Below are 17,005 nucleotides of genomic sequence, written 5' to 3' on the forward strand. Positions count from 1 at the left end.
CAGCATTATGTAGTTATAAGCAAGCCACTAACTAATCTCCTCAAGAAAAACTCATTCTAGTGGAGCTCAGCTGCTACAACTACCTTTGAGAGACTCAAACAGGCATTGAGCTCTACACGGCTTTACCTGATTTTTCTAAGCCCTTTGTAGTGGAAAGTGATGCTAGTGACATGTGCATTGCAGCTGTCCTATTGCAAGACAAGAAACCAATTGCTTACTTCAGCAAGCCACTAGGACCTAGAGCTGCAGGACTCTCTACTTATGACAAGGAATTTCTGGCTATTGTTACTGCAGTTCAAAGGTGGAAGCATTATCTCCAAGGTACCAAGTTCATCATAAAAACTGATCATAAAATCCTGAAGTACTTATTGGAACAAAAGGTTACCACTGCATTCCAACAAAAATGGCTCATCAAATTATTGGGGTTTGACTATGAAATTCAGTACAAGAAGGGATTTGATAATTTGGTTGCAGATGCACTTTCTGGAAGACCCTCATATCTTGCTACTTGCCACTCCATGGAAATGTCTACACCATCTTGGGTACAAGAAGTTCAGCAGAGCTATGTGATTAAGGATTTTTTGTGGGTTGTAGTAGTGAAGGTTCAAACTCTCAGATTTGTGAAGGATAATTTTTTTTTAGACTTAATAAAAATAAATAAATAATTTTTTATGCACAATATTAACAAAATATGGGAGAGAATTTTTACCGGGGATCAGGATTCCACCATTCACCAAAATTTATGTGATTCAATAACAATTCTTATCATGCAATTCTAGACAATATAACTCCAATCAAAGGAAATTGTGATTCTAATCATTGCCTAAATTAGATTTTGAAAACATCCACTGTTAATCGCGAGCATGAAGTATCAAAAGCAATTTACTAAGCATACTCCATCAAGAGAAAACACAATTGATTAATAAAAATCATTTACTCCATTTTTATTCGGTACAATTAATCATAAAAGAGTTGCATAAATAAATTTAAATAAATTTTACCACATAACTTTTGGAAGAATGGATTCCTCCGTCACCCCTGGGATTGGGTTTAGCTACTCATGATGAAAAAACTCTCAAATTGATTCATTGATACTCAAAAGTTGTTTACAATCAAGAGAAAATGGAGAAAAACGGTTTACAACAGTGTTTGCGACACATATAGAGCGTTCAAAAAGAACGATACAACAGAGGTGCTGTTGTTCCGAAGTCGGGGAAAGGAATTGAGTATTGTCGCAATTAAGCGAAACTAATCAACGACTGTCCCTGAGGGTATTATGTTCTTCCTTGCACCAGCAGCAAGCTTTTCTCCTGCGTGACTTTCTTTCGATTCTTCTCGGCTCCTAAACTCTCCCAAAGACTCTCCTCTATGCTAACCCAATAGTTATATTTATACACCTTTGTACCAAGAATAACTTCTCATTAATCCAAAAAATCTTCCCATTACTCGGCAGTGCATGAAAATATTCCCGATATTTTTTTTTTAATTCTCTGATTTGTTACGGATTGTTCCCTGTTTTATCTCTTCTCATGCATCATCCTTGAGTTGTAGGGATTATTTCCATCCAATAACATCAACCCATGCACGTCTCTTCCATCCAAGAATTCCAATAATAGAATATTTTTCCTATTTTAGAATATCTTCCCTGATTTGATTCCCACCGGTTATCTAACCAATTTTGACCGAATCCAACACCCATACCAGCTCTATCTAGGCCCTAGAAACAAACCCATTTAATTTGGGCCATTGAATCTCACTGGAACACCTTGAAATCCTCAACCCTAGTCACGGCAGTTCAAGAACAATTTTCCCGCCAAAATTTGAAATTGAAAAAGGTTGAAGATGATATGCCCCCTATCCTGAACTGGGGTGCGAATAGTAGATGCCTTGGGGTGACCTGGGGCAGCCCCTTAGTAATTAGGTTACCCCCTTATCCAAAAGCGAGAGTCCGAATAACACTTGTCCTTCGGGTGCCAAAATCAACTTTTCGAGCCGAATTTTCCAAAAATGTTTATTTCCTAAAAATACATAAAAACACAATATTAGTACAAAAATAGAGTTCCAACAATACGGACATTAAGGACAAATTAGACACAAAAATGTGTCTATCAAATACCCCTAAACTTATTATTTGCTAGTCCTCGAGCAAATCTAATCTAGAAAGTAAAATGACTACACTTAGCACGTGCAGCAAGCCGTTAAACCACTAGGTGGCCCTAGTGGCAGAGTGTTGTCTCCGGAGGGTTTACCAGAGGTGTACCAACAAAACCTTTACTCCAGACCCTACCTATCTACAACGAACCTTGGAAGGCACTAAAGAATCTCCTTGGTTGGCATACTTATTGACTACAAGAGGAAGTACCCTGATGCGAAATTCCAATTGATGTACACGAGTTTGCACTCAAGCATACTAAAATTCATATATAAGTGACAGAGCTCTACTCAGATAGTTGCACTATGGAGATCATATTCGGAGTCAAACTAATCACATGGAAAGATTAAGAGATGGATATAGAAAAACATAGATGGTGTTGATGTTGACCAAATGATCAATGTTTCACATATATGTCTGAAGGCCACTGCTAAAATGAACCAATCCTAATGGACTGAGATACCGGTCTGACTAATATCAACACTGCTGGCATATACAAGGGAACCAACGGTCAATAACTTAAATCTAGATCAACAAACTGGCAAATACAAGGGAACCAGCAGTTGACTACACATAACAATAACCTTTTTTTTTAACTTAACGGCATGAATAGATCTTTTTGATCCAAGCGCATGCTTCTTGTCAGCAGATTACACGATAGTTCCCACGGGTCCTGCATTCCACGCTTGCTTAGGCGACGGAAACAGGGAGAACACACGCATATTGCTATCCAAGTGTTAATACTTATTCCGATTGGTCTAACTGGTCCGGTCTTGATTATTTTTTTTTTATATAGTAACTCAATCACTCTAATTCACCCTAGCAGTGGTAACAACTTGCATCGTGTGCCCCACCTAATCACTTAGAGAAACATAGTTTAAAATGAAAAATAAAATAAAAATAGAAGTGAAAAGGACTCAACGAAATATGGTGAAACTATCATGTTATTTCTAACACCTGAGCTCTGTGCTTTTATGAATAGACTCTTTAGATGTTTCCATCTATTCAGATTGGTTCCTCAACTCCTACAACCAAAATGCTTCCATCCACTTAGATTGGTTAGTGCCATCCTAAATATGCATAAATTTCTAGGCTATGGAGTTTATTTATTGCAACTAAAATTTTTTCTCACATACCCCCAAACTTAAATCTAACATTGTCCTCAATGTTCTAAAGATGAAACTAAAAGCATGAACAAGGAGAAATTGTTACCATTTGAAGCGAAAGAGTTAAGGAAAGATATTACCGTGTTGCATGAGAATGGGATACCTCCCACGAAGTGCTAAGTTTAAAGTCTTCAGCCAGACTTAGGAAAGGATTAGTCAAATTGAACCATAAAGTAACAGTCGAAATAACTGTGGGTCTTCAAAACTAAATAGAGTTGACCAAAGGAAACTGCAATGAACCAAGAAAGTGGACAAGAATAGCATGCCCTTACCTAGTTTCCTGAAAACTATCTCTAATTGCGGTTCAGGTTCAGGTTCTATGAAAGGGTCTAAATAGAATATTTTCATTGGCTGCGTTTCTTCATAGATGGGATCCGAATCACTAGGTCTTAGAGTCTGTAAAAACTCAAATACGAACTTAGAATCACGAAGTAATAACCTAAATAATTGCGGATCCTCTAAGTCAATCAGATATGACTTACATAGTTGACCACAATGAGAGTAGTGGTCATTCTTAGGAAAATGAGTCGATTCTATTAACCTAAAGTACTTAGGCTTAGTCTCAGAACTTAATATTCGACTCATTTGAAACGTTCCCACAGTTGGAAGAAAACTATTTGGTGGGAAAACAAAGTCAATCTGGGTATCATAGCCTGGGCAAACCACATCAACCAGAGGATGGGTTTCTAATAACTGAACTCCTTCATGCACATCATTAGGCTCGGGAAACGAGTATGAAGGTAATCTTGCAAAATGGTCGAGGCAGAGATATCAATTCCTAAGTGTGGGGACTTTCTGAGAGTTAAAGGTAAGGCACTAGGAAAGTGATAATCACCCCCAAACTTAGAGTTTTCAGTGTCTCTAGATAGACCTCTAATTATTTCTTGAATTTCCGTATCTTCAGAGTCCTTAAAATATTCAAGAGATTCTTCTAAGTTATTATCAGGTCGTGCATCTTTACTCATCTCTATGGGTCTATCTTCTTCTTCCAAGACTATTGTTTCTAAGTCGCTAGACTCTAAAACAGTATTTTCGAAATGAACCCGTTCCTCTAAACCACTATCGGCTTCGTAATCAAAAGGAAAAACTACATCGTCTAAAACGGTGGTATCCCTAATCAAATCCTCGTCCTTTTGAATAGGTGAATAATCATAAAAATTATTTGGATTTGAACTAGAAATAACATAATCACTATACAACTCAATTGGATTACTAGACTCCTGATCACTATGCCTACATATTTTAGATTCTTCATTACTGCTATCCTCATCATCATAGTACGAAGATGATTGAACCTTATCTAAATAAGTAGTGTCTTTTATTCTAACCTCGTCCTCTAGATTAGGCAAATATTCACTAGCTACATCAAGGGTAAAATTGGAAACACTATTTTGGAAATTTAGATCTTTTAGAGAAGTTCTATTCTGGGTCTCTAACAAAAGCTTTTGGGATGACTCACATGAATTCCTGACGTAATCTAGGAAATCAGGTAAAGAAAGTTCACTCATTGCATTATTTTCGTCCATAACTAAGTTATTCATTTCAGTGAACTTACGTGCTGTCTCAGCTAACTTACGTGTCGACTCAAGTAAAGAGGAATTAGCAGAATTTTTCTCGTATGACTGATGGTTGTGAGGATAGTAATTGGGCTCACCATGGTATGAACCATAACCTTGAAAAGTTTGGCGTTCTCAACCACTATTCCCACCATGGTAATAAAACTGATGATGTCCATATTCAAATTCAGGTCGATATTCATTGTATTGGCTTCTATCATACCAGCTCGACATTCTTAATTGCAAGGGAATTCTACACAATCACAAACAAGGCTGACTCGACCAAATCAAACCTATAAAATCTATCAAACAAAAAGCATGATGGCTCCACTTAGATTGTTTCTAGACCAGCTTCTATCTTTCGAAAGGGAATCCGTTACAATTTAAGCAAACCCCTCTGGAATCAATCCGAGTCAAAGTAAGTTGAATTGAGGCGAGGGAAGCTCAGTGGAGCTTTGATACCCAAGGCCTCACCGCTATCACAAGGCGGCGCAGTCACGCATTCAACTCACAGAAACCATCATGAACTTTGGAGTGTGCTTAAAGAGCAACCAATATTTTTCGAACGAGTTTCCTATTAAGCTCGTTACCCTATCGGTCTCGTTCTATTCCAAATTTTAAAGCTTGGGTTCGCGTTAGGTTTCGTTTTCCTAAGGCGGGAAAGAAGGGAGCGGTGATGAAATCCGAACCCTTATCTTGTATTGGCCAGGCCTTTCCCTTTTCTAGGAATTTAAAAACAGTCCAAATTCGTCCTCAATCAATGAATCACCTTAAGGAATACAGTAAACCCGCTGACAGGAGATTCGCGAGTGTTTCGATGGACTTACCTCCCGTACCAGACGGCGGATGAACCGTTGAATTCGACTCGGGCCACGACTCCAATGTCATGTACGAACCCGAGGGGCCGAGACGATATAGTAATCGTCGTCCTTCCCCTGCACACAGTTTATATAAATTTTTTCTTTTTTAATAATACCCTTCCGTAGGGTTAAAAAAAATTAAAGTCCAAATGTCCAGTCTAATTAAAAAGTCCAAAAATTACAAAAATTATGAAAAATAAAGCCTATTTACAAATTCTAAAAAAATAAATAAAAGCTATATACAAAAAAAATAATAAAAAAAAAATTAAATCCTAAAAAAAATTATGTCTTTTTTTTTTCTTCTCTTTTAGCTTTTAGCTTTTTGTTCCCAAGTCCTTAGTATTCCACTTCGAACCTGTAAATCAAAGACACAAAAAGAAACGTAAAAAGGAACAAATAATAGTAAAAAAAATAATAAAAACCTAAAAATTCTACCTAAGCACAAATCCGCGTCGGCGGCGCCAAAATGATTAAGGATTTTTTGTGGGTTGTAGTAGTGAAGGTTCAAACTCTCGGATTTGTGAAGGATAATTTTTTTTAGACTTAATAAAAATAAATAAATAATTTTATATGAACAATATTAACAAAATATGGGAGAGAATTTTTACCGGGGATCAGGATTCCACCATTCACCAAAATTTATGTGATTCAATAACAATTCTTATCATGCAATTCTAGACAATATAACTCCAATCAAAGGAAATTGTGATTCTAATCATTGCCTAAATTAGATTTTGAAAACATCCACTGTTAATCGCGAGCATGAAGTATCAAAAGCAATTTACTAAGCATACTCCATCAAGAGAAAACACAATTGATTAATAAAAATCATTTACTCCATTTTTATTCGGTGCAATTAATCATAAAAGAGTTGCATAAATAAATTTAAATAAATTTTACTACATAACTTTTGGAAGAATGGCTTCCTCCGTCACCCCTGGGATTGGGTTTAGCTACTCATGATGAAAAACCTCTCAAATTGATTCATTGATACTCAAAAGTTGTTTACAATCAAGAGAAAATGGAGAAAAACGGTTTACAACACATATAGAGCGTTCAAAAAGAACGATACAACAGAGGTGTTGTTGTTCCGAAGTCGGGGAAAGGAATTGAGTATTGTCGCAATTAAGCGACACTAATCAACGACTGTCCCTGAGGGTATTATGTTCTTCGTGTTCTTCCTTGCACCAGTAGCAAGCTTTTCTCCTGCGTGACTTTCTTTCGATTCTTCTCGGCTCCTAAACTCTCCCAAAGACTCTCCTCTATGCTAACCCAATAGTTATATTTATACACCTTTGGACTAAGAATAACTTCTCATTAATCCAAAAAATCTTCCCATTACTCGGCAGTGCATGAAAATATTCCCGATATTTTTTCTTTAGTTCTCTGATTTGTTACGGATTGTTCCCTGTTTTATCTCTTCTCACGCATCATCCTTGAGATGTAGGGATTGTTTCCAGCCAATAGCATCAACCCATGCATGTCTCTTCCATCCAAGAATTCCAAGAATATAATATTTTTCCTATTTTAGAATATCTTCCCTGATTTGATTCCCACCGGTTATCTAACCAATTTTGACCGAATCCAACACCCATACCAGCTCTATCTAGGCCCTAAGAACAAACCCATTAAATTTGGGCCATTGAATCTCACTGGAACACCTTCAAATCCTCAACCCTAGTCACGGCAATTCAAGAACAATTTCCCTCCAAAATTTGAAATTCAAAAAGGTTGAAGATGATATGCCCCCTATCCTGAACTGGGGTGCGAATAGCAGATGCCTTGGGGTGACCTGGGGCTGCCCCTTAGTAATTAGGTTACCCCTTATCCAAAAGCGAGAGTCCGAATAACACTTGTCCTCCGGGTGCCAAAATCAACTTTTCGAGCCGAATTTTCCAAAAATGTTTATTTCCTAAAAATACATAAAAACACAATATTAGTACAAAAATAGAGTTCCAACAATATGGACATTGAGGACAAATTAGACACAAAAATGTGTCTATCACTATGTTAATGATGTCAAGGCCAATCACCTTATGTCTCAACTACTACTCATCCCTGATTCTATACCTAATTACTCATTCATTGATGGTGTTCTGAGATACAAGAATAAACTTTATATAGGTACTGGTGCTCAGATTAGAGATAAACTATTACACTCCCTACATACTTCTGCCATTGGAGGCCATTCTGGAATTCAAGCTACTCCTGTGAGGGCAAGAAGTCATTTTTATTGGTCAGGTATCCATAAAGATATAGTCTCACTTGTCTCTCAGTGTGATGTGTGCCAAAGAAACAAAGCTGATCACACTAACTTTGCTGGCATTCTGCAACCTCTGCCTATAACTTAACATGCTTGGCATTATATTACCGCGGATTTTATAGAAGGTCTGCCTCTCAGCTGCAAGAAAAGTGTCATTCTAGTGGTGGTAGACAGACTGACAAAATATGCACACTTCTTAGCTCTGCAACATCCTTATACTGCTGCATCTGTAGCTCATGCATTTCTAACTCAGGTGGCCAAATTACATGGATTACCCTCTTTCACTGTGTCTGATAGAGATAAAGTCTTCACCAGCAATTTCTGGCAAGATCTATTTAAAGCATTGGGTACCAACATGAACCTAAGCACTGCCTATCACCCCCAAACAGATGGCCAAACTGAAAGGGTCAATGCTTGTGTTGAGAATTATTTAAGGTGCATAATTGGCCACAAACCAGGGAAATGGACTGAATTCTTAGCATTGGATGAATGGTGGTGTAATACTAGCTACCACACACGTTTAAAGACTTCTCCTTTTCAGGCATCGTATGAGTATGTTCCCCCTCATCTTGCTTTTTCTTCTGCCACTACCACTTCAGTTGCTGTAGTTGAGGCTTATTTGAAGGACAGAGCTTCCTTACTTGACATATTCAAAGAGTCCCTTCTTAAAGCTCAGGAGAGAATGAAGCTATATGCTGACAGGTCTAGACAAGATAAAACTTTTGAAGCTTGAGACTTTGTCTACCTCAAACTCCAACCATACAGGCAATCCTCTCTTTCCTTGAGAATTTTTTTAAGCTATCTTCCAAGTTCTATGGTCCTTATCAAATTCTTCGGCGCATTGGCAAAGTGGCTTACAGGTTAGAATTACCATCACACTCTCGCATTCATCTTGTATTCCATGTCTCTCAACTCAAGAAACACATTGCCAGAAGTACACTCCCTCACTATCTCTGCCACTAGTGGATCATGAAGGCCAAGTGATTATGCTACCTGATTTTTTTTGGATACAAGGACAATTCTACAGGGCACACAGCTTGTCAAGCAGGTATTGATTCAATGGACTAATTCTTCCTCAGAGAGTGCAACATGGGAACACTCCTCCAACATTCACACTCACTATCCAAAGTTCATCCTTGAGGAAAAGGATGTTTTTCAGGGGAAGGTAATGTCACAGTGTGCATAGAAGGGGTTATCTCTTTAGTCTTCCATAGGTTCTGGAAGCATGGTGGGATGTTGGGACTAGTCCCAAATTGGTTAGATGGGGCTTAATTGGTAGTTTATAAGTCAATGGGTTCCCTCATCTAGTCAACCGGTTTTCGAGTTGAGTTCTACCCATGGGCTTATGACGAGTTGGGGTCGATACCCTAACAATTGGTATCAGAGCCAACCACCACGATCCATGCCTGCTCCACGGAAGGGGTCACAACCTATGGATGCACCATGGATGCTTTTGTATCCATAACGCAAATAAGAAATCTCTGTTCGTCTCAAAGTTTTCCTCACATAATCAGTAGACTCAGCAAACTGAATATCCAAAAATCAAATGATACAACACATTAAACCAGTGGGGTGTTTGGACAGTTGTTCGAAGACTTTCTACTCATAAACCCAAAAAAAGTATAGAAAGCAACTTCAACTTCAAATGATAATGAAATTATTTACATTTCGTGTATGATGCAAGAACTTTTTGATCAGAACTTGTATGATGCAAGAACTTGTCTAGGCATGGATATATCTTTTTATAGAGACGGTGCAAGCTATATATTGTTGGAAGGTCATGAGCATGATCATGTTTGCGTTAACAATTTCCAATCTATGGAAACAATTCAATCCATTAATCCTTTCAAATGCGTTAAAATACATAGTTCATCCTAAAGAAGATCACTTGGACCCATGAATCCTGAAACTTGTAACATGATAAATGGCTAATGATTAAGATTTGTAATCCAAAGCCTATTCTAACTTAACCGGAGGCATCAAGTGTGTCATGCGCTTCGTAGTTTTTGATGAACTTCATATCGCTCTGCCTAGCAGTCTCACCTGACAATCTCTCGTATTCCTCGAGAACACAAGGAAAACACCAATTCTGCTTCAACTTTCTATAACAACCAACAACAATCCCCGTCCTATGGTTTCCATGTCTGCAATGAATCAAAATCGGATGATTTCTTTCATCAAACAACACTTGTAAACCTTCCGTGATCATATCTTTCTTTCTTCTTTTTCTAATACTTTTCGCGATCACATCTTCTGGAGGCGCCAAAGGATCCACAGTTCCCCCTTGAATACCAAACTGAAAAAGCTTAATATTGTGCGCTTGTAGAAACTTTACAGTCTCTTCAGGATACGATTCAAGACAAAAACATACGATGAATCGCAGGTTTAGTGTTTTTATGAATGCGAAATAACGAGGTTCTGGAAAACCTGGCGGAAAACCACATCTGTAAATCCCAGTTTCAACAACTGTGAACACTCAAATCACGAAGGAATCCGAATGCTCACAACCAATCATCGTAATTTAGAGTGATTTGTGATGATGATATCTTAGTGTTGATTCCTTGGCTCAAAACCTTCGGGTTTATCACAGCCTCATCTAACAACTCCGTGCGGGGCGTTTGCGCACGGGATATAGGTAAAAACAAAGAAAACCAAACATACAAGTAAAGATTCATGGGGTTAGGCAAATATAAAGTGCTGAAATATAAACAAGACCGAGGTTTACGTGGTTCAGCACTAAGGCCTACATCCACGAGGTTTGTTGTTTCACTATGTTCTTCACGGTTACAAGAGTAGTCGAGTGACTTTTGGGTTTACATGTTTTTTTTATTCTAAAGGATTAACTTACACTCAAAATCCTTCTCTCTCCTTCTCCTCCTGATTTTTCCGATCCCCCTTCCTCTTGGTGGAGAGGGGGTATTTATAGGGTTAGAGTGTGGGACCCATCTCTGAAGGCCGTTGGAACCTTATCTTCTTGTGTTTTGTGCCCATCACGCAGGGGTCTTCATTCGTAACTTCATCACGCGGAGTCATCCTCGTTCGTTCCACGGGTTGATCGACACGTATGCTGTTCAGAGTGTTTAATGCGGGTAGTTGAGGCGCCTGCTCGTATCATGCAAGTGTTTTCTGCCTCTGTCGCGTCGATGTCAGTACATCTTCTCTCCATAGTTGATCTTAGCTTCTTTTGGGGATCAGATAAAGTAACTCTTTGGGAGTTATTTGGTGCTCCGCGGTACATCGTATTACCGGAACATCCTTTAACTTCTACCTTTGAATTGTTCTGGCAAAGATCCCTCGTTGACGGGATGGGATTCTTGGTTATGATCGTGTGTCATCATACTTTGATGACCTTGTCTGCATGCCCTCCATGTATCTTCCTATGTACACGTGTTTGATGATGAAATATGTGCACACAACAACTGAGAAATTGTATGGAGTAATCACATCATCATCAACAACATCTTCACTTTCTGTAACTCTAGGTAATGATCCCATCTTTACTTTTTCCGTAAGCTAAGAGCAATTCTGTACGACAATTTGACGTATTATATTAGGTTTTTGTATCGTATTCAGTCTCAGCCGTACTATATTAGGTTTTGGTATCATATTAAATCTCATCCGTTGAAATAAGATTTGGTAGGGTAAGATTTATGAACGCCTGGGATCTTCTATTCACATCTATTTTGCTATATTTGGACGCATTGAAAATTAAAACGAAGTTATTAAAAGTCTAGGGTTTCTTTCTCTCTGAAGACTGAAGAGAGAGAGAGAGATTGGATTCGAAGTCCGCCCGCCGTGCTCCTCCTTCTCTCTCCTCAAGATCCGCCGTGCTCCTCCGTTGAAGAACATAGAGATGGGTGTGAAAGGTAGACTGAGCTTTCTTAAACTTTTGGTATGAGTGATTCTGGAATGGAATTTGATTTTTTCCTTTCCGAGTCCTCACATGCCAAAGGTTTCCGATAGTTCCTTCCTTTCATTTCATCTCCTAAAATTAGTGTATTGGTTACTTGGATCTGTTGAGGTATGCTGCTTAGTTGCTAGGAATTTTGATTGCTAGTTAATTTGAATCGTCTATTGATTAAGAAACTAGGGCTACAAAGATGATTTTGAAATTCTAGCACCAGGAATTTTACTTGTTATTTTGGATGTAAGTCAGATTTGCATAGGTGATTTAAGTGTCAGATTGAATGATTTTTGTTAGTCTGATTTGGTTTTCGGCTAGTCTCCGTTCAGAACATTTTATCTGTTCCAGTAAGCCCTTTACATGGATTCGATGCAGGAACGTGCAATAGACTGTTTTAATCATTGATTATTAGTTTGCTTATGCTAGGAATTTGATTGTTAGTTTGAATCATCTATTGAGTAAGATACTAGGGCGAGAAAGATGATTTGAATTCTAGTACCAGGATTTGGTATTTGTATTGTTTTGGATGTATGTCAGATTTGGGTAGCTGATTTAAGTGTCAGATTCAGTGACTTTTGTGTGAAATGTATAGAATAAAGGAAATTATTGACTTGTTGATCTTCATAGTCAGGTAATTGTTGGTTTCACTTCAGGAATGTACAGTTTACACTTTTGTAATGATAATCATGATTTTCATTTGATGATTTGGTTTTCGGCTAATCTCCTGTTCAGAACTTTTTATTTTTTCTAGTAAGCCCTTTAAATGGATTTGATGCAGGAATGTGTAATAGTCTGCTTTATCAATGGTTGTTATGAAATGAATTTCTTGGATTGTTTTGTTTCTAGGTAATGGTTAGTGGAAATAGTCTGCAGAGTATTTTTGCACACTGCCAATGAGATAGTATAATAGTCTTAATGGGTACTTGATGTTGAAATGGAAAGCTCACTTTATCAGAGCTTCAGAATGAGAAAATATCTTTTGAAGTTTAAAATTAGTGATACAACAAAATGAGAGTCTTGGATTTTGATCCAAGTCTTATGCTTGTCATAACTCTAGTAATCTTGAAATGGTTACCAGGGGAAAGAGAAAAGCAAACAGTTACCGTTATGGCGAGCCTTTGTTTTTTTTTTCGGTATTTGTTAAGGGCTACAACTTGTTTATTAGAAACTGGTTCTGGTTGGTGTTAAACAGGAATATTGAATCTAGAAGGAAGGAATTTAATGTATTGATTGATTGTCGACAGGTTCGGATGAGGTCTTAGATTGAGCAGCTAAATTAATTGCCTGAGTTTCTGGTTGTCGTGAGATTCCTTAGTTCAGATCCGTAGAAATTTTATGTGAATGTATTACTGTAAATCAAATTTTCTGGTTGTCTTAGAATGTATTACTTAATGCATCGAAATGTTGTTATTCATTGTAAATGAAGGATTGAACATTTTGAAACTTTCTTGGAACTACTGCATTCCGTGACTATGCCATTAGGTTGATAGAGTGAGCATTTTCCATTCGTTGCATATTTGCATTATGATTTTGCTAGTTTGGAATTCCTTATCGTTTATGTTTCACATTAGGTAATCAAAGTAAAAAAGAGTTGTTGTTGTTACTCTTGAAATCCCAATTCATATAGATAAGCAAAATAGCAAATAACATATTCTTTGCTCTCGTATTAACTCCAAATTTGATTGTCATTGTAGAGGTATTTTATATTTCGGTTTAGAAGATCAACAACCAGAAAGATCTTTGGTTTTGGATGGTCTTATACTGGTTTTAGAAGTTAAGACTTCAGACTTTGTGGTTCGGGGGAACTAATGATATGCTTGAGTTTGTAAAACTTTTATGAAATGCTTCTCCAAACTGCAATTGCTTAAATGGTATGTAAAAACTGCAATTGCGCAAATGGTATGTATACAAGTGCGCCTTTAGAATTACATCCTACTGTAAACCATTAAAGAACGTCCGGCATATTGGAGGATACAATAATTTTCCCAACTAAGAATGTAGAAAGTTTATTGGAAAGCTTAACCTCCCAAGTGCTTTTTTTTTGGACGTAATTGAGAAAAATATCAGGGATGGACGACAAAGCATGAAGAAGAATGATTTTGAAAGACGTCAGAGGTGCATTATAATCCATGCATTTTCTGTATTTGTAGATCTGATCCCTGTGATGCAGAAGCTTTCAGAATGCAACTTCAATGATAATTTGGCTTTTTATTCTTTGGAATTTCTGTACTGGTCGTTTGTCGCTGCTATTTTCAGCTTGGATGGGTGAGACTACTTGTATCATTCAGCAGTTGCTAATTCTTTGGGAAACCCAAGTGTTGCAGACCATGTATTCTTTTTTGGTGTTGATGGTTCAGACTATGTATTCTGAGGAGGGGTTCCTAATTTTCTTGGTGCAGTTAACATGAAAGAGAGCTTTGACATGAGCTTTTCCAATAGAATTTTACATTGACAATAAGTCCAAGTAGACTTTGTACGATTTTGTGTGGGTATCCCTGATGCTTAATCACAGTGGTGGCGCCGACAAAGAGCTTGTGATGGGGTGGTTTGATAACCGTCCACCAGTTTAAAAGTTCTCTTACAGAATTTTTTTTTTTTTTTTTATGTATGAATTGTTACAAGTTTAGATGCATCGGACTCTGCAAAGTTTAAGACATTGTGTAGCTTCCTCCGACGCTTGCAAATCCCTTTTGTTGCATGAATTTGAATATGACCCCTCAAAGAAAAAAAAAACAGAAATCCTTCTACCACCATCTTAGAAGGAGAAAACAATTATATTTTATTTTTTTTTTCTTTTTTTAATGTGTGAATTGTTACAAATCGACTTAGAAGTTTAAGACACTTGCAAATCCCTTTAGTTCCATCAAATTGAATGACCCAACCCAGTACAGAAACCCTTTAACTTACATCTTACCATGTTTGGCAAATCTGTATGTTCTATAGTTATAGTTGACAAATTAACATCCCAACACGTAGACGAACGTGTCCTTCCAGTCATCGATTACCCAAAGATCGTGCAAGCATCAACTCGTATTATTCATGAAGTTCGTGGTTCACCACGAAACATCACCTACCAAGTGTGTATTATTCAATATATTGTACTTGGCAAGGAAGAAAAAGTAATCACGCGTTGCTCTATATAAATGGGTGTAGAAGCCTCTTTCTTCAACACCACAACTTAACAGATATTCTTTCTTTCTCCGTTGGCTCCACTATTCAATATGGCGAGGCTCTCAGCTTGTCTGGTTCATGCTTTTACCTTTTTCGTTCTGATCAATGTGGTGCTAGCTGAGTACGAACCATATACACCCAACTACAAAGAAACTCCCTACAAGAAACCAGTTGTGGAGGTTATTGCCGACATAAATCTTCCCAAAGTTTACCCATCACCGCCACCACCTGCTTACGTGGCTCCTGTTGTTTATCCATCTCCATCACCACCTCCTCCAGCTTACGTCGCTCTCGTAGTGTATCCATCTCCATCACCACCACCTCCAGCTTATGTAGCTCCTGTAGTGTACCCATCGCCGTCACCACCACCTCCTGCTTACGTCGCTCCTGTTGTTTACCCATCTCCAATCACCATCAACTTACGTCGCCCCCAAGTACGAAGCACCAGAGTACACACCTAATTACGTCGCTCCCAAGTACGAAGCACCAAAGTACACTCCTAAATACGTCGCACCCAAGTACGAAGCACCAAAATACGCTCCTAAATACGTCGCACCCAAATACGAAGCACCAAAGTACACTCCTAAATACGTCTCTCCCAAGTACGAAGCACCAAAATACACTCCTAATTACGTCGCTCCCAAGTACGAAGCACCAAAATACACACCTAAATACGTCGCTCCCAAGTACGAAGCACCAAAATACACACCTAAATACGTCGCGCCCAAGTACGAAGAACCAAAATACACTCCTAATTACGTCGCCCCCAAATACGAAGCACCAAAGTACACTCCTAAGTACGTCTACGCATCTCCACCACCACCAGCCTACGTCGCCCCCAAGTACGAAGCACCAAAGTACACTCCCAAATACGTCTACGCATCTCCACCACCACCGGCTTACCTCTCCCCCAAGTACGAAGCAACAAAGTACACTCCTAAGTACGTCTACGCATCTCCACCACCACCGGCTTACGTCGCCCCAAAGTACGAAGCACCCAAATACACTCCCAAGTACGTCTACGCCTCCCCACCACCACCGACCTACGTCGCCCCCAAGTACGAAGCACCAAAATATACTCCCAAGTACGTCTACGCATCCACCACCACCGGCCTACGTCGCCCCCAAGTACGAAGCACCAAAGTACACTCCCAAGTACGTCTATGCGTCTCCACCACCACCAGCCTACGTCGCCCCCAAGTACGAAGCACCAAAGTACACTCCTAAGTACGTCTACGTCTCCACCACCACCAGCCTACGTCGCCCCCAAGTACGAAGCACCAAAGTACACTCCTAAGTACGTCTACGTCTCCACCACCACCAGCCTACGTCTCCCCCAAGTACGAAGCACCCAAGTACACTCCTAAGTACGTCTACGCGTCTCCCCACCACCACCTACGTCTCCCCCAAGTACGAAGCACCCAAGTACACTCCGAAGTACGTCTACGCATCGCCACCACCACCATCCTACGTCGCCCCCAAGTACGAAGCACCAAATTACACTCCCAAATACGTCTACGCATCCCCACCACCACCAGCTTACGTCGCTCCCAAGTACAAAGCACCAAAGTACACTCCCAGGTACGTCTACGCATCCCCACCACCACCAGCTTACGTCGCCCCCAAGTACGAGGCACCAAAGTACACTCCCAAGTACGTCTACGCATCCCCACCACCACCAGCTTACGTCGCCCCCAAGTACGAAGCACCAAAGTACACTCCCAAGTACGTCTACGCATCCCCACCACCACCTGCTTACGTCGCTCCCAAGTATGAAGCACCTAAGTATACTCCCAAATACGTATATGCATCTCCACCACCCCCAACTTACGTCACACCCAAGTACGAAGCACCAAAATACACTCCTAAGTCGCCAGCTTACGTCGCTCCTTATTACTAAAAATCTTAGTGCATATGTCAAAGATGTTTCTAC

At 39.1% G+C, this 17,005-nt stretch overlaps 1 protein-coding gene across 1 annotated transcript; it reads left to right on the forward strand.

The window, feature by feature from the left end:
- Positions 1-15,122: 15,122 nt before the first annotated feature.
- Positions 15,123-15,533, forward strand: LOC113361113 (proline-rich protein 3-like). The gene has a single exon (XM_026604471.1). The coding sequence runs from the start codon at positions 15,123-15,125 to the stop codon at positions 15,531-15,533; it is 411 nt and encodes a 136-aa protein (XP_026460256.1).
- Positions 15,534-17,005: the final 1,472 nt, after the last annotated feature.

Source organism: Papaver somniferum, chromosome 1, assembly GCF_003573695.1.
Source record: "Papaver somniferum cultivar HN1 chromosome 1, ASM357369v1, whole genome shotgun sequence".
NCBI classification, from domain to species: Eukaryota; Viridiplantae; Streptophyta; class Magnoliopsida; order Ranunculales; family Papaveraceae; genus Papaver; species Papaver somniferum.

What these genes read in the sequence shown, in the direction of transcription:
- LOC113361113 (XM_026604471.1), top strand. Translation starts at nt 15,123, where the DNA reads ATGGCGAGGCTCTCAGCTTGTCTGGTTCATGCTTTTACCTTTTTCGTT.